Source organism: Falco punctatus, assembly GCF_963210335.1.
Source record: "Falco punctatus genome assembly, chromosome: 8".
Taxonomy (NCBI): Eukaryota; Metazoa; Chordata; class Aves; order Falconiformes; family Falconidae; genus Falco; species Falco punctatus.
The window spans coordinates 62,174,640-62,199,958 of record NC_137588.1 but is presented as its reverse complement, the minus strand read 5'-3'; the positions used below and the strand labels follow the sequence as shown (position 1 = coordinate 62,199,958).

The 25,319-nt window shown below is 46.0% G+C and overlaps 2 protein-coding genes across 13 annotated transcripts in view; one reads left to right on the top strand and one right to left on the bottom strand.

Moving 5' to 3' along the window:
* The window catches only part of TCF7 (transcription factor 7), a 73,675-nt gene extending 64,887 nt beyond the window's left edge, over positions 1–8,788 (top strand). For 4 of the 8 annotated variants that reach the window (XM_080400469.1, XM_080400467.1, XM_080400468.1 and 1 more), the window contains one exon: positions 5,145–8,788. In XM_080400469.1, the coding sequence (XP_080256595.1) occupies positions 5,145–5,308 (164 nt within the window). In that variant the 3' untranslated portion in view covers positions 5,309–8,788. The other 4 variants (XM_080400470.1, XM_080400472.1, XM_080400471.1 and 1 more) reach the window with 3 other exon arrangements.
* Positions 7,652–25,319, bottom strand: SKP1 (S-phase kinase associated protein 1). 5 transcript variants are annotated; one of them, XM_080400499.1, is made up of 7 exons: positions 20,190–20,334; positions 17,388–17,484; positions 14,802–14,875; positions 13,458–13,601; positions 12,661–12,801; positions 11,821–11,882; positions 7,652–9,054 (listed from the first exon to the last, which is right to left on the bottom strand). In XM_080400499.1, the coding sequence occupies exons 2-6, from the start codon at positions 17,482–17,484 to the stop codon at positions 11,847–11,849; spliced, it is 492 nt and encodes a 163-aa protein (XP_080256625.1). In that variant the 5' UTR covers positions 20,190–20,334; the 3' UTR covers positions 7,652–9,054; positions 11,821–11,846. The 5 variants fall into 5 exon arrangements, with proteins under 5 accessions (XP_080256625.1, XP_080256624.1, XP_080256627.1 ...); XM_080400498.1 differs by lacking the exon at positions 7,652–9,054 and adding an exon at positions 9,702–9,910; XM_080400501.1 differs by lacking the exons at positions 7,652–9,054; positions 20,190–20,334 and adding an exon at positions 25,192–25,319 and having other exon boundaries at positions 10,607–11,882.

The following is a 25,319-nucleotide window of genomic DNA, read 5'->3' as shown; positions in this document are numbered from 1 at the left end:
TTGCTGTTATTTGTTTTTGGGTGAAAATCAGTCAGCCAGATGATAGCCTGCATTAATTCATAAAGTTCAGATCATCTCATGAATTTAATGAATCACCATTGGACAATCTCTTTGAATTGTCCATAAAATGCAATTCCATGACTGTGTCCTAGCAATATCTTTGGTTTGGTTAATGCTATTGATCTCATTCTGATAAGGGGACTACAAGCTTTTAGGCTTGTATGTAGTGTGTGTGTATATATATATATTTATATATCCATATATATGTCCTGTCTGTGTGACACAAAAATGATAATTTCACCTGTTATGGATTGAAAATCAACTGCTGGTCAGACACAACAGGAGACACTGGTGGTGGCTGAAAGAGGGAGCATGAATCCAGCGCAGAAATGTGCTGTTCAAATCCCGTTTACAGCACTACAGGAAAAACATGATGTGCCTGAAAGTAAACAGGGCTTCACCCTCCTGAGTTCCATAATTACCCAGTAAACCGGCCACATTTTAGGAAAGACCATGGAGAATAGCTTTTCTGTTAAAACTGGAGGGGCAATGATGGGGGGCAGAGCAGAATAACCTGGGCCTGGGTCTCCCTCATGCTAACTACGCTTTCAGCCTGCTTCTGCAACATTTCCTCCTGTTCTTTTCCATGCGCAGTCCGAGCTCGCTGGCAGCCCTGGTTAGTCACTGCTGGGAGGGCAGGGAGCAGGTAAGGATGCAGACACAGGAGGCAGGCAGCACCTCTGGGATTTCGCAGCTTTTCCAAACTTAAGAAGTTTGAAAAGCCATGAACTTCCCCGTAATTGCCCATATTTCCCAGAGCTGAGGCTGTTTCCCAAACCTCCTTCTTCTCCAGCTGCCAGCAGTGATCACTGATATTTGCCTAACCATCACTTTTTTCTAGGAGAGGTGGTGCCGGCACTGTTCTGTTACAGAAAAAAAATAATTGGATTGTAGTGTGTTAAAGTGGCTAAAATGATGTTGCCTCTTTTCTTCCTCCTGCTCCTCCTCCTCTTTGTGCCTCTGCCTTGCCCATTCTCCGCCACGCATGCTTCTGTGTTCAGATCCTGCCTCTCCTAAGAAATGCAGAGCTCGCTTTGGCCTCAACCAACAAACGGACTGGTGCGGCCCGTGCAGGTGTGTATCAGCATCTCCTCGCTGCTGGGGTGCTCCTGGGCGAGCGGGTTCGGCTCCGTGCATCCCCTGCAGCCACCCCAGCGCTGGCGGTGGCCGCTCCAGCCAGGCGGGGATGGGGTTTTCCCTGGGTCCTCAGCAGTTGTCTGAGCTGCGAGGGTCAGGCTGCGCCCTGCCTGGGTTTCTGACCCCTGCCTGGGACGATGTTGGTGTGATGCTTTATGTGTATCTCAGCTGATGGACTTCCCTGGTCTTAAAAGCTTATTTCCAGGGTGGTGACCTCTGTGACCCCGATGTGTGGCTTTTTTCCCCTGTTAGAGATTTCCTATCGCATAAATAGCACCCTAGGGCCAGCAGTGAGTAGTTAATGGTTTGGTTTTTTTCCTGTTTATGCTGGATATTTCAAGATCCAGCTTTTCATGGCCCTGAAATTTTGCAGTAGCCACCATGGGCGAGGTGGGACAGCCTCAAGCAGCAAGACAGTTTGCAAGTGCCCTGTGCCTCGGGCTTCTAGAGAGTGGATGTGGCCAGGTGATAGTGAAGCTCAGTGCATGAGCCAAGTGCTACCTGGCTCGGGGGTCTGCAAATGCAGCCAGGCAGAAAAAGCTCCTGGGGGGCCCCTGGACCTGGGCACCAAAGCACAGAGAGGCTCCAGCCTGGGCAGAGGGCTACGATTCATAGCATGTTTTTTATACCAGTGCACTGAGGACTCTAGCAAAAACTGGAAGTGTTGCTTGAAGTGCTTAAGTGCAGCTTCAAGTGACTGAACTCATTTAGCCTACCCAAACATGAACCCTGAAGCACAGCCCTGCAGAGTCCTGATGGTGCTTGGCCCCTGCCCTTGCTGGCACCCGAGCTCGGGTCCCCACGCTGAGCCCGAGTGAGTATATACCCCCTCCCTGCAGCCGCATCCCGAACCTCGGGTGCTGTGCAACAGCAAACTGCCCCACTCGCCTTTTATACACTGGACAGCATCATCAAGCACCATTTTTTAACTGATTAAGAATCCAGACAGAGCTCCCTTAACGTCTCATTAATACTTTACCCCGACTGCCCAGAGAGGGGTTTTTGTGACCTCCGTCCCTCACCCGGCAGTGCCACCAAGCCCAGTGCCCCGAGCGCGACTGCAGCTCTGCGGGCAGCTCCCCCAACCTCGCTCTGCCTTCGTTTGAACTCTCTGAATTCAGCTTCTCCTCTGCGCTGCTTCCCAATTAACACAGGCTGCTGAAGTGCTCGGAGACCTTAGCATGCTTTTATTTTTTTAACCTTTGCCTCTCAACCCCTGGCTGGTCGCAGCCGTTCTGCGGTTCCCCCTACTAATGCGCTGCCACTGCCTCAAGGGCTCCTGTCCTGCGCGCTCTGCTCGCCATGCGGAGAGCAACTCCCCGGAGGATTTCCACCCCACAGGAGAACTGAACTGCTTGAAACTGGGTGTTCCTGCTCTAGAGCTTTCACCCTTCTCCCCCTTGCCCTGGGCAAACAGTTCCAGGGTGCTGTAGCAACTAAAGGGGGGAGGGGTGCAGCCCCTTGGCTGTGTGATCGCCACAGCAGCGAGCCCCCTGGCCCCTTTGTTAGGATCAGATCTGCTTTTCCCCTCCCCCCATTATTTTAAATCAAATTAGTGAATCGATGGATAGATTTGTATCACAAACAGGTCATTGAAACTCTCTGTCCTGCAGCTTCTCCTTGGGCTTCTCTGCTCTGGGGAGTCACAGCCCGTGTAAAACAACCTCCGAGTTAAAGCAGGGCTGTCGTGTTTCATATGGCGCTAATTGGGTCACCACGGCTAATGATGACACTGACAGCAGTAATAGCACTTCTCTTGTTCGCATCCAATGCGAAGTCGTGTTTAATACTGGACTAGTTAATACATATTCTAACAGTGTCTAGTTTTTCATTAGGAAGATCAAAGAAAGGTGTGCGCCCGCATTAGCGAGTTCTCCAGCTGATCCATTTGCCTCAAATGAGGCAGCTGGGGGGGGGCTGGGGGGGGGGAGGAGGCTCTTTTGAGCTGTTTTAGCTGTAAAGTCATGAATGCCATCCACAGCAGAGGGACTATTCCCTCGCTGCCATTAAGGTGACATCTTGAGATCTCGTTCCTTTAAAACTCTGCTGAGATGCTGGAGGACCGGTGGCAGGTGGCGTTAGGGCTGTGTCCCAGGAGAAGGAAAAGCTGCGGAGCAGCGGTGGAAGGGGCGCAGGAGCCCTGGCTGGCCGGGGTGGTGGCAGAGGGGGCAGCTGGGGCTCCGGGCAGAGCTGACCAGCAGCATCACCCAGGGGGGCGGTTACAGCAAGGACGGTGTGCGACCTGGCTTTTTGAGACCCCCCAGTCGTAACAGGGACAAGTGGGGAACTGGAGTATCTTCTCTGGGGGGTGAAGGCTGGGTTTGGTCCCCGCTGCCCCAGTGCTGCTGTCTTTGGGACCTTCCTGGTCTCTGCTAGAAGCACGGGGCCAGGGGAGGAGAACGGCCACTGATGGGGCTGCAGGTCCGCTCAGGCCCTTCTCCCGCCGGAGCTGGCGCTCCAGCCTCTGCCCATGGCACGCTTCGTACCGCTGCCTCCGCTTCCCCAGGCAGCGCAGCCGGCAGCTGTCCGGGAGAGCCACGGGCGGTAGCTCTGCCGGGGCAGCCAGTGGCCTGGTGGGCTCCCTCCAACAGGCTCAGGGTCAAGCTGGTGGGCAGCCACCTGCCGTGTCCCCCCAGGCCGGTCCCTTCCCTGCCCAGCCTTGGCTTGGCGCTCCAGCTCCGCGGTCGCGGCGGCGGGAGCAAAAGGGAAGGGTTTGGCGACGCAGGGCTGGCGGGACCGGGGGCTTTGCTGCAGGAGGCAGAGCGGGCGGTGGTGCTGCGCAGGGCCTAGGCAGGCGCTGGGAACGGGCTCTTGAGACCTTCGGACGTTGAGCTGGCTTGTGCGGCCTGAGAACAGCCAAAGGTGGCGGCAGGGGCCCGGCACGGACCCCTGAGCATGGCCGGGCTGCCCGCCCGGGGGGCACAGCCCAGGGCTGGCTGCCCACATGGCAGCTCCATGCCACAGCCTGCCAGCAGGTCCTGTGTCCCCTGTGCCCTGCCCACGCCGTGGCTGCCAGCATGTCCCATGTGTGTCCCCCATGCCCCCTGTGCCCCCTGCGGCAGGCGAGGGGGCTTCTGCCCCGGGGGACACATCGTAGCCTTGACCCCAGCGGGAGCTGCTTCACCCTCCCAGCAGCAGAGCAGCCGGGGCAGCGGCTGGTGAGAAATGCCCTCCTTTTACGTTTTGTTATTGCTTTGATTTTTTTTGTTTATTATTGTTTGTACTTTTATTATTGTTAGTATTACTTTTTATTATTGTTTTCATTTTCATTGTTTGGTTACTTTTCACTGTTTCTGTTTTTTGTTTATTGTTTTGATTTTATGATTTATTTTCATTGGTTTATTACTTTTTTCATTTTGATTTCTATTATTTTCGTTTGTTTCTACTTTATTAATATTTTCGTAATTGTTTTATTACTATTTTGATTTTTTTCATTTTTGTTACTTTATTTTTATTCTTGCTTTGATTTCATTATTACCGTTTCGACTTTACTCTCATTTTCATTATTTAGATTTTTACCCCCGTTTTTTCATTTGTAAGCTCGTTTTTACGACCTCCCCTCCGCACTCCGCGGCTGAAGCCTCCCACCGCCGTTCCGCTGCTCCCCGCCCTCCCCCCCCCTCCCCCACGCCGCTGCTGCGCGGCCGCGCTGCGCCCCCGGTCCCGGCTGCGGGGCCGCCGTTACAGCGCCGCCTGGCGGCCACGGTGGGAAACGCACAGGGACCACCGAGCCCCCAGCGCTGCTGCGCGCCGTGTGTGCGACCGTGGCCTCGGCCCGTATTCACAGGTAACTCTCTCCACTGTTCTCAGGAGGAAAAAGAAGTGCATTCGGTACTTACAAGGAGAAGGACGCTGTGCCAGCCCAGTTTCTTCCGATGGAAGTGCTATAGACTCCCCTCCCTCTCCTCCGGACACACTCCAATGCATCTCCTCTGCTTTTCCTTCAGACAAGCTTGCAGCCCCCGCTGACTCCGCACACAGAGAACAGCCTGACCCCTTCCCTGGCTCCGCTCACCTCCAAACTGCCTCCTGCTCCTCCAGACTGCCTGCCAGGTGCTCCTCTGCGCCCGCAGAGTCCCCAGCCTACAGCGTGGCCTCCAGCGGGACATAGTCCCACGCCCAGCCGCGCTGGCCGAGGCGCTGGGCGCTCCGTGCTCTCCCACCTGGCTCCACCCAACAGGACCAGAGGCCCATCCAAATTCCCCATCTCACTGTAAAATGTGCAAAGTTAGGCAACAGGATGACTTAAGGATGCTGGAAAACTCATTTGGTGGTGTTTTTGGTGGGGTTTTTTTTGGGGGGGTGGGGGGTGTTAAAGACAGAAATTGATTTCAAAAGAAAAGGTAAAAAAAAAAAAAAAAAGTACTTGCCAAAATTTAAAGTGCTCATGAGTAAACAAGCCTTTTGTCCCTGGCCTGTGCTGCTTTTTTCATTTGTTTGGGGTTTTTGTTTTGTTTTTTTTACTGCATTATCTTCAATTATGGCTGAAAGCAGACAGCTCCCCAGCTTGCCGCAGTAGATGGTAGGTGCTATCGCTCTAGCGCCGGCTGCCCCTGCCTGCCCTCCCAGCTGCTTTAACGTGTAGCCACTCACACACCTCTCACAGCCGTGATACCACAGAGCTGGAAAAGCTGGACTAGGAGCATTTTTTAAAAGCCCTTATCTCTGAAAATTCAGTGTAGCCATGCTAGTTTTTTGATCTGACCAGGTAATAGAGAAATGAAATATTTAAACCAACGAGGCCAATTTTTTTTTAACTTCTTGTTTGGGAACAAGAAGGTACTGTTTACAGGTAGCAGGTCTCTGCGCAGACACGTCCCATGCCGCGAGCATGTGGCACGGCAGAGGAAAAGGGAGCACCAACCAGATGGTAAAAGGAGCTTGGACAGGCCGCTGGAGGCTCTGACGGTCGCTTGCTCACTGTGTCAGGTGCAGGGTCTCCCTCGCTGTCAGGGGTTGCCCACTGCAGACATGGACAGCCAGAAACCTCACCAGAGGCTGGGCAAAGCCTCACAAATCAGTTTGCTACTACAGCTGTGACCCACCCGCAGCGGTGGGCAGGGGGCCCCAGCCCCGGCAGGCTGACACGGGGCAGGGGTCCCTGCTGGCCCATGAGCAGACAGGCTGGAGGAGAGATGCAAGCTCTGCCACCCGCTCGGCTCTCCCCTTCCCTCGGGCAGTCTGGCAGCAGAGTGGCACACTACCCTGCTCTTCGCTTCAGGCATTCATCCGTACGTACCCTCAGAAAGATCAGAACCTTTTTTTTTTTTTCATTATTTGGCATGTAACTTTTAAAAAACCCCTTATTCTAGCTTTTTCTAAAAGATCCTCCCTCTACCCCCATGATGCCAAATGTTAATGTATTCTCTCCAGCTTATAAAAGTTTACTAGTTTCTGGTATTTTATTTATATTTTGAGCTTGATAAACAAAACAACACTGTGGACAGATTGCGATCTCCCCAAACTGATGTAAATCCCAAATTAATCCAAGTTCTTAATTTACTTCAGGTTTACAGACTTGTCACAGAGACCATAATCTAGTCCAGTGCAGATCTCCTCCTGCTTGCACATGCTAGACTGCTGAAGAGAAATATAACACCACAGAGGGAGAGGGGGGGTTCCTATTTTTTCTACTTCCTAGAATAGGTTTCAGAGTACTGAATACAAATTGTGTAGTAATATTATTGTAGAACTGCAAGAGATTTAAGATTACCTTTATAATGTACAAAATATTTTTATATTTTTTCTTAATGCAAAAACACAAACCCTAATTTTTTACATTGGACTGAACATAACTTTTTAGACAAGCTCATGCTTCAAAGACTGAAAATTTAAAAAAATAGAAAAAAAACAAAAACCTGATTAGTCTGTAGAGCAGCTTTAGGTTTATTCCCTTTATTTAGCTAGCTTTGCTTATAGTATTGTAGATTTTTTAATTCCAGTTTTAGTTTAGATCTCAATCTATTGCTTTATTCCTCTCCTGTGTAAAAGTAAGTTCAGAAGCACTGAATGAAAGCTATGAGTACAAACCTGAAACATTTGAAGATTTTAAAGTCTGAATCATTTTAACCCTTACAGAAGTAGCATTACCTGAATCGACTGCCAACTGTACTTAGTCATGTACTTACTGCACTCAGAGGGTTAATTACATAGCACTAGATCAACATGCAATCTGCTCATTTTTAAATTATTTTAGCAAGCTTAGACAACAGCATGCTCCAGTGCTAAACAGAGGAACTCAGCAGACTCTTCCCAGCTCTGACATAGTCTCTTTATCACTTGATAAAAAAAAAAAAAAATTGTTAAAAGAACCCCCAGCTATGTCTCAGCTACCATTTGTCACTGAGCCCCTCTGAACTAAGGTGCCGTACAAGTGTCAGCTACTCTAACACCACAGATGATGAAGCTGCAGTGACCTAGCATAACTCAACACTGGGTGTAAAGCTGGTGTCACTTAATACCCGATTGGTATTTTGTGGTTGGATCAAACACGTAACTTAGCAGCAAAGCAAAGGCAGGTATAAAAGAAAAAGTAGATGCATCTAAACGCCACCAGAGGAAATGTAGGGGAAAGTCCTGAACAGTATTAAACTACATGCCCAGACAGTACCAGCGTACGCAGACCAGCCATCATTCATTTCAGAATTCACCAGGACTTTCACCCATTTATTATTTCAAGGTTACTTCAGCCCCTCTATGGTGTTGTGGACCCCTGCCTCGGCTCAGGGCACACTGACCGGCAAAAGGCCTGTCTGTATTACACCCTCCTCCCATCACTGCTATTCCAATTCCTGCAAATCTCCTTAGTGAAACCTACTGGCCCGTCTCTGGGAGCCCACCCTTGTGCGCTCCGGGCACAGCAGCATTGCCACAGCCACACCGCTGGAGCGGTTACACTCATTTTCTGACACAGCGTTGTTCTGACCCTGTGCTCTGCTCTACAGGGACAGGTTTATAGCCAGACCTTACCCTGGTGCTTTCAGCTACTGCAGTATAAACTCTGAATATCTGCTCAGTATGCTGTACCGTGTTCCATTTATACTGATGTAACTGAGAAAATTTCATTTCTTTTTTCCTTCCCAAAACACACAAGACACCTTTAAGCTGCCCATGTCCAAGACAAAACAGTGAGCATGACCAACTTGTTACATGTCCCATGGCTGACAACCAATGCCAAAACAAAGTTACTTTTATTAATACCAAAAAAGTATCTTTAGAAATGCTTTATGAAGTGTTACTATTTTGTGTTAATACTTTTTTAATAGAAGGAAAACGTTACCCTTAAGTTTTTATCACAAGATTTTTTTTTTTTTTAGTTCTCTTACAGCAATTTCAACACTTCCATATTTGAATTCCTGAAATCAGTTTGAATGTAGAAGTCATGGAAGTACCACTTCATTAAACCAAGTAAAACCACTGTATGTATGTAGCAGGGATAAATGTTTTGCAGCTGTACTTTCATTTGTCCAATGACTACCCATCACTTGTAATTTTTTTACTTCATTGAGTTTGTATTTTTTGGCTTTTATGTTCAAAAATATGTTTATAGCTTTATAAATAAAGTAATTGCCAGACTGGCTATTCAAAATAGGCCACTGGAAGTTATAATCCTATCAAACTCTCAAACAACTATTTCTTAGAATTGATTCAAGAGGACTCCTGCATTTTTTTCCTTCTGCATTTGTGTGTATAGTTTTTAAAGTAATTGCCAATAATCTTCAATGGGTAAGACTGAAATACTAAGCCAAGACTAAGAATAAATACCTTCTTCTACAGTCCCTACCAACACCTTGGTTCCCTCTCCCTACCCCCACTGTTAATCACTTTGGCCAAGAGCTGTCCCTGATCATGCTGGGACTGTAAAAAAAAAAAAAAAAAAAAAGAGAAAAAAGTTAAGGCAGCACTGTACAAGTTAAACAGTAACAGAGTTTAACAGTGGGAAATTGGACAGTCTCTCCCCCTTTCAAGAATTTCCAAGTAAGAGTTTCCAAGTACACAGCTGGTGTCTATTACAACAGCAGGCAACTATCAGGTTCAGCTGAATTAGAGAGCACACACAGCAGCCTCACAAGAGAGGTACACAAGCTGCCTCAGCACCTTCACGAAGGGCATCATTCTCTACAGCCCAGCACTAATACTGCTAGAGTGGGTAACAACTGAGAGGTAACAACCTCCAGAGACCAAAAAAGGTCAAAAAAAGGTGTTTTCTCATACTGACATATGTGTCAGGCAGCTACAGATTTTGAATCTGGCTAAGTCTGAGACAGTACTACAGGGGGACTTCAATTAGAAGAATGTAAGTTGCATGGAATCCAAACTACCAAGATTACTAAGATTAAAAATCTGTCAAAGCTATACAATGCATTCAGCACACAGACTAGCCCTTTCTTCTGCACACTGCTATGCTGTACCTCCCTCCACATTTGCATCAGTGTCAACAGCCACCTGGCAAACCCTGGACCTTCAGCAGAAGCTCCACCATTACAGCATTTGACCACCAAGGGTGATGTTTTAGGCAAGCTGTTTAATAATTAGCAAGTCTTACCACAGGATCACAGGTGTGTGTTTTATGCAGGTATGGCAAGCAAAGTAGAAGCAAGGTAATGAGGAAGGCAAACTAGGTGTCTGTCTCTTCCTCATCCTACAGCACAGCAAGGCATCATGCGAGGCAGTGGCTGCTGACAAACAGGGATCCTAGTCTGCTGACAAGCACCTGAAGGAATTTATATAGGCTTCTATCATTAAACACAATTACAGTACAGGCTTCTGTATTAGCAACACAGCACTCCAAGGATGAACTAGTGTGTTCTCAAACACTAATTTCACACAGACGGACTTATTTCTCATAAGAATACAAGAGAAGCTGAATATTAAACTACAAGTACAACCACAGAAAGAATCATCACCAGATTTTCTCTAGTGGCACTTTTAAACTGAGGTGTATTGTTTGCAATACAGGATGCTGTAAAAGCTCCAGCATGTCCAAGTCTAGCACTGGAGTATTTTATGCCCACTGACAGTATCTAATACGCCCATATAATATGCCCACCAGCACAAAGGCAGGCGCAGCAACCTCATGAATAAGCAGATGTAAGCAGCAGCTGCATCCAAAGCATGGGTTTGAATGCTGCTTTAGAGAGAGTTATAAATGCTTTCATTGATGGTTACATCAAAGATTACCTAAAAGCTGGTAAGCCATCAAAAATTTATCCATCTGGATTGCCTGCTATTTAACTTCCGACCTAACCTGAGAAGTTGCCCACTGTGATTAGTGGCTTGCTTAAGTCATTCAACAAAGTCTTTGCATCCGTTTTATTTCAATTAACCACTGCCTTAGTACCGAGTGTACGACAGCACTAAGTGACCGTAAGATTGTCTAGTTACAAATAACTAGAACCACTTGCCAACAAAAGTTTAAAAGCCCTTTATTAATTCAGAAGTGAAACACTGTTATTTAAAGTGAGATAAGTAATGTTTATTAAGGTTCACTCTACTCTAAGGTTTATACAGAGAATGGAATGCAATACAAGCTAAGAGCACACCTCAAAGATCTAACACACAACCATCCCCTACTCCCTATAAGGGAACTGTAAAAAAAAAAAAAGTAAAAAAAAAAAAAAAATCAGAAAACCAGTTACTGTTTAACTAGTTGCAAGTGGCTTTGTCCAAAGAAGTTAAGCTTGATATTGCATTAGCTTTGTATGCAATAGTTAAGTCTCTACAAGCTGAAGTATCGCATACAGAGGCGTAATATTTCCTGTGGACACATGAAACCATGTTTTAAAGAGCTACATCACAAGGGTTGTTTAAAATTGCCTAAAAACCAGCCACTAATGACATGCACAGGTCAATAATATTAACTTTGGTAATGTCAGTCATTTTTGGTCAAATCTGGATTCCACTTTCCACAGTAGCATGTATAAAAACACATCCATCCTGTGAATAAAGCAACACACTTTTCACTTGCTACCAGCTAGAGGCAGGTCTTCAAGACATGGTTGAAGTATTAAAATTTAACTGTCAGGAGCTTGCTTAGTGCTAGATCACATTTTCACTTGCCTATAAGGCGAGACTAACAGGACAAGAAAGTGGTCAAATATTTTTTCCTTTTTTTTTTTTTTTTTTTAAATGCAGGACAAGAACCATCTTGAAAGTTATATAGCTTTAAGTAACACTAATTTTCCCCACAATGTTTTTGGAAAAAATCCAGTAACTTTACTTTACCTAGCTCTCCAAGCCCCAAGCCACATTCTAGTTTGTTTTTCTTTCTGAAGATATCAATACCCTGTAATTACAAGTGTTTTGTTCTTCTTGAGGGAGAAGTCATAGGTGTTTTTATTTACAATGGAGTCAATCCTTAGCACTGTAACTGGACTTGAACAGCTGAAGTGCTACTTTCCATACAGAATCCACACTTAGTTCAGTTTTATTCATTGCAGAGTAAAGTAAAAAGACATCTAATTACACTAATAAAAACTCAGAAGATTTAAATTTGTACTCAAAAAACACTACACATGCAAAGGGAACAATATCCTGCTAACACAACTTCATTTGCTGCTGCATTTGTCTAATATTAACAATTATGAACAGAGCAGTGCAACTAGTATTTGGAACAATCCTTACAGTGTTCGAGTGTCAGGCACAGTACTTCACTTCTCTTCACACCACTGGTTCTCTTTACGTACCTGAAAAAAAATTAACTATTAATATGTTGCAGTGAACTTCTAAGAGTTAACTGTAAATTGCCATAAGCATTCAGGATTACTTACTGCAGGAAGGCATAAACCTGGAAGCAGCTTTAATTTTTCATGTAGGGTTTGCAATTAGAAAGTCAGTCTTCCAGAAACTGACCTGTTTATCTATATAAGCCAAGAAATGTATTTCTCATGCCTAGATTTGATCAAAACAGAATTTTTCCCACCAAGGAAAGGAAACTGACTAGCTTAAGACTAAATCGCTTGTTTCATGGCACAGCACTGAAGGCAAACCAATGTGTACAATTCACTACTTTCATATTTAAACAAGGCATCTTACTCCGATCTTTCTCAACTCTGCTATTTTGCAGTTGGTTTGCTGTTCAAGTTTTAAGATCAACGAGTTCATTAGTTAACGATGAGAATCCAAACATCTTACCTTTATAACCACATGCAACAATACATCTCCAGCACAGCTCCAAAACAGCTAACTACGGCTCCCAAAAACAATCCTACATGCTTCCTTACCAGACACACCTCTGAGCCAGGAAATCAATATGCTTTGTTTTGACCTTTTCAGGTAATGGACTGTGAGCACTGTAGGCACCAAGAGGTCTTCCACTAGTAGCAACCCAATTACCAGGGGGTGGTGTGTTAGTTCACCTTTATTGTTAACATGTCAGTTGCACCACACATTAAATCATGAAGTGCCACACAAATTCAGCACAAAAAAACCCAGCTAAATTATAATTAAACCTAGATCAAGTACCTGTGCTTCCTCCTCCTCAGTGAAGTCATTCTTAATATTGAATGTCTTGCGAATTTCTTCTGGAGTCTTCCCCTTGATCATGTTTGCAACTGTCTTGCATGTGACATCAAGCAAACCTTTGATGTCCAAGTAATTTGCAGCCTGTAGAAGAGTTTTCAAATTTAAAGCCTCCATATTGATGTTCTGCCCCTGCAGATGTACTACCAGAGTTACGGTTACACTGAAGTTGTAGAATATTGTAACTGCAAACAGATCATCTCCACTTTAAGAAGCTTCTAGCTAACTCTGAAGTAACAATGCCTAAAACTTGCTTGCCAAACAGAAGGGAAAGTTACTTGTACCATGAAAGATACAACCACCCTGCTCCCCCTTTTACAAAGAGCTTCAGAAGCCTACAATCATCCAAGATCTTCAGTGTTGAAGTACTATTCCAGCTAGTACTAGCCAAGACAACTAATGCTGCCTCACAGTACCATACAAGGGACAGATTTAAGAAGTCAAAGATAGGTTTTAAGTTGTATGCGGATCTCCAGTAACATCATCTATTAACGAGCCCCATATTCAGAAAAGCATATTAATTGATAAATGAGCAGGTCTAGATTAATGCCTAGCATTAGGTTAGCAAGCATTCCAACCTCCTCAACAATCTGAGCCAGTATTAGCCAGAACTACTTGCCCTCCCCACATCCCCCTCCCAATGAAGAAGTTACTCAAGAAGCATAAAGATTTTATTTGTGAAGTGCACTCGCAGAGCACACTCCACAGGCATAGCCTTTACGCTTCATGAACAAACTTACCAGGATAAGTTCAAAAAGCGTTCCTTGGTCTACTTTCAGAAACTCTTGATCCCACACAGGGATGTCATCTGTTCTTTTTTCTTTGTTCTCATCATCCTCAGGAGGAGGTGGATCATCCTTGTGATGGGTGCACCACTGAATCACCTAATTATAGTTTTGATATTAAGAGTTTTATCCAAATGATTCTCCCGTTGGGCCCCAACTATAACTTACCTTCATTTCAGAAGAAATGCACCTTTTTCTCTAGATTCATATTAGAATCATGTAGGAACATGCTCCAATACCCAACATCATAATTTTAGAACAACTGATCCCCAATCCTGGAGTACAACAGCCTTCAAGAATCCCATCTGAGACAGTAGCTAGTTAATTACCCATGATCTTAAAAGCCAGCTGCAGGTGTTCTAAAGTTATTCAACCCTGTGCTAGCACACACAGGACTGCACAAAGAAAACCTAAACCTCATTTTGCAGTGTCTAATCTGTTTGCAGAGACACAATTTTTATTAAACAGAACACTACACAGGGGAAGAGCATAGAGTGGTTGGTAACAGCTATCAGCAGAACATGCTCACCCTAGTGCAAAGTTCACCTGGCAAAAGTTTGCCTTAAAAAAAAAAAAAAAAAAAAAACCACACACAACCAAACACTAGCTTGGGAACATGCAATTTCATCACACGATACAAGTAAAATCCCGTCCCATTCTGCCAACCCAAGAGACTTCACAAGTTATTTATGTGCACTTTCACTAGGAAATAATTCCTAACCAGCATTTAATTACCCCAAAACAGTCCAGTGCTTATTTTGACATAACACTTTCTACTTCAGAGTAAAAAGCATCTTAGAAGACAGCAACGTATTTTTTTGCTTTTCTCCCTTGACCCAACAGTAATCATGGTCTATTACCCAATTTAATACCATCGAGTGCACAGTGACTACCACACAGGCAGGCTACTGCCAGTATTCTCACCACCGCCAATCCCTTAATCCTTGTTCATTTGGATCTCATGAACAGGCACCTTAGTTCACAGAATCCAATAAAAAAATCAGTGCTTTAATACCACAGAATACTAGTGTGCACCACTTCAACACCTTAGGAAGCCTGTCTGGCCTCCAGCTGCTGTTCCAGAAGGTCACCTCTGTAGGTCTTCTGCCATTATCTGCCTACCAGCCTCATCCCAGTTCTCAGAAACTCTAGATGCCTAGGTTCATGCACCCCAAATTGGTTAAGCTTGTAGCTAGCACAGGAAGAATATTTTTAATACAACAGTTCATAATACCCAACTCCAACATGAATTTCACATTTCATTACTGCCACATAACACTACTGTTTTCAGCATCTTACCTTTTTTAAGATAGCTGCATTAACATTTGGAAGAGGGACTGGGTCATCATCACCTTCATCATCCATTCCCAAATCTAAAAATGGAAAGATGACTAAGCAATCGGCAGGCAAAGCCACTTGTTCTTTTTCTGAACTGGGCTGCTTCACCAATTCTCCACTATTTTAACAGTGAGGCTGAACAGATTAGTAGCAAAGTATCTCTAACTGGTGAAGCCAGTACCTTTTAGAAAGCTTTGATGAGGCTTTGTGGAGCCACAGCTGCATTACACATACAAGGTTATACCAAGTTTAGGCTAAGTGGCTAATCAGGCTACCTCATCAAATGAGAGCATCAACAAACCACCAGTTAAGCCGTCAGTTACTTGTCAGAGCAGAACCTGCTAGTTCAGTGTCCTGGGAAGAGGAGACATTGGAGGAATCAGACACACATGTATGGATTTTTACCACTTTCAACAGTTCAAAGTGCAAGTTCAACCAAAATGTTCCAACTGAGATCTCCCATTCCATTTCTTATTAAATAAGAATTCAGATCTACTGTGGTAAGTAGAGACAATGTTTTGTCTTCTACAGGAGCAGTAAATACTTCACTGTAGCGCAGAGATGCCAGTTATCTGGCCTCCGAAGCGCTCATACTGATTCTCATCGGCTGAAGTTCACATGCTAAGACAGCGGTATAAATCCTTCACTCAAAAAAGCATTTATAAAGCACGCTTCCAATACTCCTTGCTTTCAAAGACTGCCAGCATGCTCAAGACAGATTTGGATAAACTTTGTCACTTTGACCCCTTGATATGATTAAGGAATCAAAGTAAAAAATGAGAAAAACAAAATCTGTACTTGATATGCAGAACAAATACTACATTAGCCATCTTTGATCAGAGAATATGCTTTTTTATTACACAAATGCGAACAGTTGGATGACACCCTAGCTGTCAAAGATTAACATCTTGTAATTAGTTATGTAATCTAGTAACTATGCAGACCTTCACTCATTATATGCACAGATAAGCCAATTCTACATCACCAAGGAAATTCATTTTTAAGAACAGATGACTGTCACACAGGCATCACTGATCAAATCTGTGCACAATTAAAATAGCATGTACTTCTGTATTTAGGCAAGTCAACTACTGTTATTAATGGGATATTAATTAGTACTACCTTTTGTTTGGAAAAACTAACTTCATAGATTCAGGAACTAAAATACTGACATTAAGGGGTACTGCGTACATCAATTAATGGAAACTTCAAATGCATACTTTGAACATGGTGACAGATACTAGAGTAACAAGCAACCAGTCCAAAATTGTTGGTACGGGGAAATAATTCAAGCAATATCTCAAGTTCAGTCAACTCTGCTCAGCTTGCCCCCACCACCTCCAAAACAGCAATTTCATCCGTTATCAGAAAATTAATACTTCATTGGTGGTCCCATGATGCTCAACAACCCCACCTTTCAGCTCCTCCCTTTTCAACTGTAGCAGGCAACACACGAAACATTGTTTATTAACTGATGCTTAACCGGCTGTACTCCAAATGCATTTCATCTGTACTAGAGTATCAGGTCTCACCCAGATTAGTGAGAGGCTAGTTTACATTGCCTAGCTTACAACACTTACCACGTGTAACTTCCCTTTCATCAACACCCAAGTGTCACTAAACACCGGCAGTGACACAGCTTCTGCATGAGAAAACTGAGAAGAACTGCGTTTCCTAACGTAATCCAACCAACTGCTATGTTTCCTCCTCGTGTTGCTAGTCATGTTCAACAGCATCTTACTAACAGAATGGAAGTGTTCAATGCTTGGGAGTATATGTAAACCCAGTAAAAATAAGGGTGAAATAAGGTGTCACAACCAGACACGTTTATACCCAAGAACGTAATTTTAACTACATCTACAGAAAGACTGTTTTCTAAGTTAATTCATGAATACACCCAAAAACTGGAAAAAACCACCAGTAAACAATGAGGATTTGCACTAGAGGGATTAGACACAGTTTGCACTGTATCCTAGCCATCTGGCAGATTTCCCCTCCCCCGCCACGAGTTCTTTTGTTTCAAATTTATGTCAGCAGGAGATCAGAACTAAGCATTTATCCCAAATAATTCAACTGCATCCACAATATAGGTTTCACTTTAGCTCTTTCTTCATTGCACTGGTTTACAATCTCCCACCCCATTTAAAAGATACTTACATCATAAGGCTGGTTTGTAGAATTAAATAACCTTAGTTTTTAGTATTATGAGATGTTCTGTTTGCTTAGCTTTTACAAAATTGAGGTAGGCTGTAAGCAAGGCAGCGGGGTGCTTCTATTTTACTAGCTTCCCTGTGAGTGCTCTTAACAAGAGGACTGAACTTCAAGCTTTTTGCAAGAGCACATCCACCCAAAACATAGTTCCAGCTACAACAGCAATTGTTTCAGCTGCTCTGACATAGGACAGCGAGCTGCTTCACAGGACTGAGAATCCATTTTCAGCACAGTACTGGTTTGTCTCCTTTGGTCACAGCTACTGTTCAAGAGGCTTCCTTGAATACATTGCTATCTCCACACGAGCTAGTGGGCCTCAAGGCTTCACACTCTTACCTTCCAGCATAGTCTTTATAGTTACAGACTGTTTTGCAATTTCAACATCAACTTCAAAGATTTCTCCATCTGAACTCTGTAGTTTAATTGAAGGCATCTACGAGAGAAGGACAGTTATTTCCACGCAATATTCAGCAGATGTTACAGGTTTTGCTGACTTGAAGATGTACATTAATTTATACTGCTTCTTACCAACAGCAGATAGCCCAGTGCCACTTAAAGCATACTCAGATTATTCACTGCTTGAATCAACAGGCCTAAATTCATTAATCCTCATGCTTAAGAAACAGGATTGGTAGAAGCCTAACACTAATTTAAGAGAATTTTCTTAATTTTAAAGCATAAAATATACAACATTAGCCAACAGCACTACTTTTTTTCCATGCAACACTAGAGCTACCTTTCCTTTGAATTAACTGTCAACAACAGTTCCAAAAAAAACTTACTTCTCTTCAAATCCAAACAGTTGCTATTCATTTTGACTACTCAAACTACTTTTGAGATCTGACTTCATTTAAGTGAAAGCCTCTGGAAGAGAATAACAAAACTGAGGTTGGAAGGAACCCCTCTAGACAGAGTCAGGTCCAGCCTCCCTTGCCCCAGAGTCAGACAGACAGGTTGCTCAGGATCAACAGCTTTCCTTCAGAAAAACATTTTTTTTCTGAAGAGATTAAAAAGCAATATATCGCTACAAGAGAGTCTTTCAGCACTCAATACTACTCTTACAAAGTAGCAAGCTAGATGAGCACTTTGTTAGCATTAAGAATGGCTAAGATGACTCTGCATTTTAACAAAGTTTTTCAAACAAACTGTAACAAGACCAAGAATAAATAGAAGCAGCAGACTGCAAAGAAGTTACTAACTGAAAAATAATCAAATTTTACAAGAACACATCTTTGCAAATATTTTACAACTCCAACCCAGAAGTAATGCACTTGATGCAGCAGCCAGTAGGTTACAACTTCTGCCTGAAACTACACATGAAGTCTGTTTGGGTATCGCTGCACCTGAACCAACTGACTTGAAAGACATGATAATCCTAACTGCCTGGCCACATAAACTTTATTAATCCGTTCTCAACAAACTGGCAGGATGTGTTGAGAGTTCCTTTACCACTCCAAATGTTTGTGAGCAGCAGACCACTGCAAGAGGTTTTGGGTGGGTTTTTTTCTTCCCCTCAAGTTATCTCCTTGAGGACCTCTAAAGCATGTATATATAAATACAACCCAGAAGGCACTGTAAAGAGGAGCTCCAGGAACAGAGAATATCAAATCAATTTAAGTTAATTTTCAAGTGTTCTTCCCCCACCCCACCAAACCTAAGAAGTATGCATGCTAGTTCCTTACAGCAGTACTTGAACTACCAAAATTGAATTAGCTGGACTACTTTCAGCAAACTTACACTACCCCTTTTTGAATGCCTCCAGTAGCTCATCAGTATGGCTGAGCCTGACATTACTGCAACAAACCCAGTCCAGTGGAGGCCAGCCAAAGCACATTATTAAGCGGCTCACACCAGTCTGAAGCTCTCATTGCTTTAATTTCCATTTGGCAGAGCAAGTAGCTAGTTAATATTTACCCAGTAACGAAACGATATGACAGCACTACTTCTAATTAAGATAGGTGTTCTGGAGGGGCTCAGTCACGACTGTTCCAAAGATACAAATATACACACGCACAAATAAAATCCATGTTAAAACATAGTTCTGAGTTGGTAGTTTGAATGATGCTCTAAAAGAAAAACCCAACCACTTATCTAGGCATAAATTTCAGATTTAATGCATCTGTTCTTGCAGTGATTGTCTGAGAGCACTCAAGAACAAACCCAGCTTCACATGCCAGCCTTCCCGTGCTTGTGTCTAGGATTACATAATGCAGCAGCACGGAGCCAGCAAGGCAGGGATGCTGCAAGGCCAGCCCCTGAAGAATATTTGCATTAAGACCCCTGTATCACCCAAACCCATTTCTTGCAAGACCTTTAGGTCATTGTTATGGGTCAGAATCAGGTCGAAAGAAGCTAATCTACTGCCTCATCATTGACAAGGGATAAGGATTTCAGCCATATTTCATTATTTTTATATCACAGAGCTCAATCTCCTGGAGGAAGAAGAAGAAAAAAAAAAAAAAAAAGTCATTTTTAGCAAACTGCAGTACAGCTCTGGAAATAGACTGGCCTTGGACAGCAACACAGCCGGGTGACTAAGCAGACCAGTCCTAAAAGCTTTATTCAACAACAGCAAAACAGGTTCGGAGCTCGTCAAAAGCCAAACCTGAATTACAACGGTAATTTGCATGTATAAGCCTGAAACACAGAGCTCAGCCATCTAACACGGCGCTACTGGGCAACTCTGCCTCCCAGAGCTATTCCGGATGGATGCTCGCTCCTTCCCCTCCGCTTCCCGGTGCCACCGGCTGTAGGGCCGCGCTTACTGACTCAGCTCAGCGCCGCGGCCCCAGCCCGCCTCACTCCGCCGGGGCGGCAGGGACAGCCCGCCGGCCGCCTCGGGCACGGCCGGGCTCCGCAGGTGCGGCGCGGCCCGGGGTGGGGGAGCACCGCCGCCCGATTTACCGGTCCCGCACCGTCCCCCCGCCCCGTGCTCGCTTCAGCCCCGCGGCGTCCAGGACGGGCTCAGCCCCCGGTGCACCCCACCCCCCCGCCGCGGCCCGCCTGCACCAGCACCTGGCAGCCCCGCCGCCCTCGCCAGGCCAGGCCCGCCTGCCGCAGCCAGCCAGCCGGCCCCGCCACCCGGACCCTACCACCACCGCCGGCCCCGTGCAGCCCCCTGAGCCCCGCAGGCCTCACCGTGAGGCGGCGGTGGCGTCCGGCTCCGCGCTGACTGGACCTGGCGGCGGCGGCAGCGCTCAGGGCCCAACTGCGGCGGCGGCTTTATATGGCGGGAGGAAAGGGGCGCGGGGGAGGAGGCAAGGACCCGCCGCTCACCGCCTCGCAACCGCCGGGCTGCCGGCAGCGAACGCCTGACCGAAACACCCCACCCGCCTCCCTAAACGGCGCCCAGAACAGCTGACGGTAAAGAAACTGGCCGCGCCGTCCTCTGCCGGGTGCGGGGAGCGGGGGCAGCGGGGCGGCAGCGGCGGGACGGGGCGGCGCGCGGCGGGTCTTTCAGGCAGCGGCGCGGGCGGCCCCGGGGCCGCGCAAGGGGCGGGGGCGCCTCGCACGGGCCAACGGCTGCGGCGTCTCCTCCCCCCCCCCCCCCCCGGCCTCCCCCGGGCCTGAGGGGCCGCCCCGGCCACCGGCCCGGTGCTGCGGGGGGAGGCCGGGCCGGGCCCCCCGCCCGGTGGGGGGATAGCGCGGTGTCCCCGTGGAGAGCACCCGTGATGGCGAGGGGTGCCCGCCGGCGCGGCTTGTGGCAGCTGGAGGCCGGCCGGGTGCCCTCCTGGGGGAGCGAGCGGCCCGCGGGCACGGCGGCCATCCTGTGCACCGAAACACGGCTGTTCGGAGTCGCGGGGACCTGTCACCGAGAGCGCGCGCTGGGGGTCTCCCTCCTAGCGGGGCTGCACGGGGGGACAGCCCAAGCCCCCCGCGAGGGCCCCTGAAGCAGGGAGCTGGGCCAGGCAGCTCCTGCCCCTGGCAGCCCCCCCGCAGGAACCTAGCGAAGCGCCATCTGCAGCGGCCGCAGAAAGCAGTTTAACCAAAAGGCTACGCTGAAAAACTGGGTAATTTCAGATTGTTACAACAACAGGTTGCTGGCCTCAGCAACGGCTCAGGACAGTTCACGCTGCTGGAAATAGATTTAGGTCTAACAAGCAACCACTGAACATCTGCCCTGGGTCCCACCAGGAATTTTAGTCTGTACAGCTCTGCCCGTGGCCAGAGCCCATGGGAGCATCTCCAGACACCAGTGCGCAGGGAGCCACCAGGCCCGAGGACGGACTAGCAGCCAGGAACCACCGGGATGCAGCCAAAGCAGTGCTGCGTTAGCACAAGCACCCCACCTAACATCTCCTGAAAGGTCAAGAGCATGGGGTCAATAGTGACAGGCATTAGGTTTTCAGGATTAGATTTTCAGGAAAGGAGGGATCTGAAGGTTTTTGCTCAAGTGAGCAAGGCAGAGCAGGGTATGAGTGCACCAAAGTAACCATGAGGTGTCCGTGGTGCTGTCGCACAGAATTTGCCCCGTGCTCTGCTGCTGAGCCCAGTTTTGCATCAGCTGTCCATGGCAAAGTGGCTTTTAAGTAGTTAAAATATTTATGCAGTGACAACTGATGATGATGACAATTTGCTTTACTTGAAATCTTCATTACAGATGTCTACAGAACTGAAGAATGTGTTCACAGCATTTCAGTGCGTACATAGCCAGGCTGTCTGTAAGCAGACTGGTACCAGCAGCAGCATTCCACTGCAGAACAACAGTATAGTGGCATAAGTCACAGTTTTCCCCTTCCTTGTGGTCTCAGGGTGTCCCAGGCTGTGCCCCACACCTTACTGAACAAATGACAGTCAGACCCACTAGAAAATACCTTCTAATGTAAAGGATTTTCCTGAGATTCAGAAATTCTCAGTTAAAAAGCTTGCTTTGCTCATTTCAGAGTCCACAGCCCAGGACAGGAGCCTCGCCACAGAAGTATCAAGTCTTCTTTCTTTTTTTTCCTTAATTTTCTATCTGAATGACATAACTAGCGACACCACACACACTAGAAGTATTTAATATTAAATAGTCTGTTGGTTAGGGCTGACTCCCTGGAGAGATGGAAAACTCAAATGCAGATTCTCAGCCAGGAAGAAACTCTTAGAGCTCAGGTGACAGTGAGGCTACTTTACATCACATACTATTACTTAAATAGGTTTCACTAAACATTCCAAAGAACTGTCAGAGACAACTGCCTGATGGGGGAATCTTGTTTCTTGGGCTGTAGGATGCCGAGCAACTCGTTAGTTACAGCATGCTTGAAGATGACTCTGAGCAACCCAATCTGACTTTGAAGATGGATCTAAATTGAGAATGTGGTCCAGAGGACCTTGGTGGTCCCTTCTAGCCCGAATTACTGTGGGCTTCTGTAACAGCCAAACTCTTTGTAACAGCTGAGGGAGCACCCAAAGATGTCAGGTAATGCTTATACAACAGACTGATGCTAGCAGAGGTTCCTCAAAGATCCTAGTATTAGTAACCAGATAAGCTGTTTGTTCACCATTTATGAGGACCTAGTTATCATATTTTTAATTCATATGTATCACATATAGATATGTGAAGCCTCCAAACTATGCCAAATGTGACCTTTTGATTGTGCCATCATCACATTTACCTCTTCCTAAGTCACTCCATCTCTTAGTCCAATGATGAGAACCACGTTCACTGCACTAAAAAAAAAAAACCACCACTGCCTTTATTTTCCTATAATGTTCTTTTTTTAATTTCTATTAAAACTCCTTAGCTTAGAGGATCAGACTACAACAGAACATGGTCTGTGGAAAACATATCTGCAAATCCTAAATCCCCTTCCTGATGTTGCCAAAGACCAAGGTTTCTGATTTGGCTCATGTTCAGCAAGCACAAGCTCTCGGACTGCGAATCAGGCTCCACAAAGGGGGGATGGGATTTGCTGTCTACACCAGAGAGATCTAATAAAATCTAGGAACAGGCAGAAAGCTAAGTTCCATGCTTAATTATGATCTGCATGTGAAGTTAATTCGAAGCGATACTGTTGATGAGCTTTATACTTGAGATAACTTTCTGAAGGAGAAAATTCAGTCCACAGTGGACTTTGAATTTAGCTGTTGAATTAGAACCCTGGGAAAGTTAAAACAACAAAAACATCCCACACCCAAAAAAAGTGGCAGACGGCTGTCATAGATAGGCTCTAATCACAGGATGGCCACCTCCCACTGTGCCCTATATATCGTACAATGAACCTCCCCAGCCAGTCCAGATGCTTTCTGTTATCTGTCATGAAAAAGCAGCTGCTGCAGCATTGATAGCCAAAGTGCTGCAAGTAAGTCAGTATTAATAACACAAAAGACCCATCCTTCACTAAAGCAGCAAGGCAAAAAGATTTTTCAAAAAATGGGTGGCCCAGTTTCAGTTGTTAGGCACGTAGGTAATCATCACAATGCAAATAATCATAAACCTTAGCATTGCCACCCTGAGCCATAAAGATAATCACCCCACGTATGAGCCATAGGTAAATCACAATTAAGGACCTTTTACCACTAAGAACCCAGAGGAAGGGACAAGCTTAACACTAAAGCAAATACCTGAAAAGACTGGAGCAACCAAGATCAGTGCAAGCTTGATTTAATGCTTATCAGATCCAGAAGAGCTGTGACCTACATACTTGCAGCATCCCTGGGCTGCGGGCACAGCTAGCTGAACAGCAATGCAGCAGCAGGGGGAAGGGGGTTTTAACACACAGAACGTTAGGGAGCAGCCTCCCAGACACGGTGCTGCATCTGTTCCACGACCTTGGATTCTCAGATTCTCTTCCTGGCTATTTCAGGCAAAATTTATTGTGCCCCCCCCCCAGCCCTCAAAACACTTCATATTCTCCACTTTACAGAGAAACTGTTTTGGGTTTTTTTTGTTGCTGGGGGGAATTCAGAGACTATGGAGATAACACACTGAGTATTTTTCAATACCAGAAGCGTGACGTGGGATTGTCAAAGCCTAATGAGAACCAGGCTTGAAAGAGATCAGCTTTGCTCCGTCAACAAGCTGGGAAACTTCACAGAACTCAGCCTGGATTCCCTGAGCTGCAGGGATGGGATGCTGGGGAGGGCTGAACTTGAGGAGTCCTGAGAGCACAGCTGCGCTAGCAGAGAGTGCCCAAAATGATTTGCTGGAAAGTGAGGTGTGAACATAGAATCTGAACAAGAACCTAATCCACATGTAGGGGAGGATGAGACTTGCTGCAAAAAATCCTTTCTGCCCCCCACCCCCCCCCAAGAATACAGAAGGTGAGGAATTTTTTTTAAAACAAGCAGCTATATCAACAAGTTTAAAAAAAACAAAAACAAAAAAAAAAAAAAAAAAACAACAAAAAACTGGTTTAGTGTCAAACCAGAAAACATCAGAATTATTCATGTGAGAGAGTTGGTAGAAAGACATTGCTGAGCTCAAAGGCCTGTGCCAGCGCTGTTTAAAGCAATCTTGCAACAATGCAGCAACAGAAGAGGAAAATTCTTGTTCTCAGTACAACTCTGGAAAAAGGTCATTATTGCATTTCCAACTTCCATTACCTAAAGGGGCCTACAGGAAGGCTGGGGAGGGACTTTTTACAAGAGCGTGTAAGCAACAGGACAAGAGGAAATGGCTTTAAGCTAAAAGAGGGGAAATTTAGATAGCGGGAAGAAATCCTTCCCCGTGAGGGCGGCGAGGCGCTGGCACGGGCTGCCCAGAGCAGCTGTGGGTGCCCCATCCCTGGCAGTGCCCGAGGCCAGGCTGGACGCAGCCTGGGCTGGTGGCCGGTGTCCCTGCCAGTGGCAGGGGAGTGGGACTGGGTGGTCTTTAAGGTCCCTTCCAACCCAAACCGTTCTGTGGTTCTATGATGGATCAAAACTTGTATTACAAGAACACCCATGAGGTGCTGTTGCTTTCCATCCAGGTTGTACCCCAGCAATGCAGGACAACAGGTGGCAGAGGCCACCGGTTGGATTAGAGTCCAGTTAACACCGATAGACTGACAAACCCCAGTAACTAAATCCTGTCGAGCAGACACCAGCTGTGGGGTTTGTTACCAGCTTCTGTTTCTTTCCCTAATGCCGCTCTCATTGCCCTTACGTAACTACAGGGATGCAAGAGAGTTTAGAAGACGAAAGATGGGGGGAAGATTAAAAACAGAAACACACCTACCTCATGCGTATTTGCAGCATCTACTTCCTACCCTCATCCTCACTCCACCTCCACTCAGAGATTTCTGTACCAGTTGTGCCCTAGCACCCTTTCGGATCCCTCGGGCTGCTCCGACGGAGTCACCCACC

Bases quoted from the DNA above. Each gene is read 5' to 3' on its own strand.
- SKP1 (XM_080400501.1), bottom strand. From the start codon at position 17,484: ATGCCTTCAATTAAACTACAGAGTTCAGATGGAGAAATCTTTGAAGTT. The intron at 14,876-17,387 runs GTAAGAGTGTGA...TTCCATTTTTAG, and splicing joins TATAAAGACTATGCTGGAAG to ATTTGGGAATGGATGATGAA. The intron at 11,883-12,660 runs GTACTTGATCTA...ATTTTTTTTCAG, and splicing joins CTGAGGAGGAGGAAGCACAG to GTACGTAAAGAGAACCAGTG.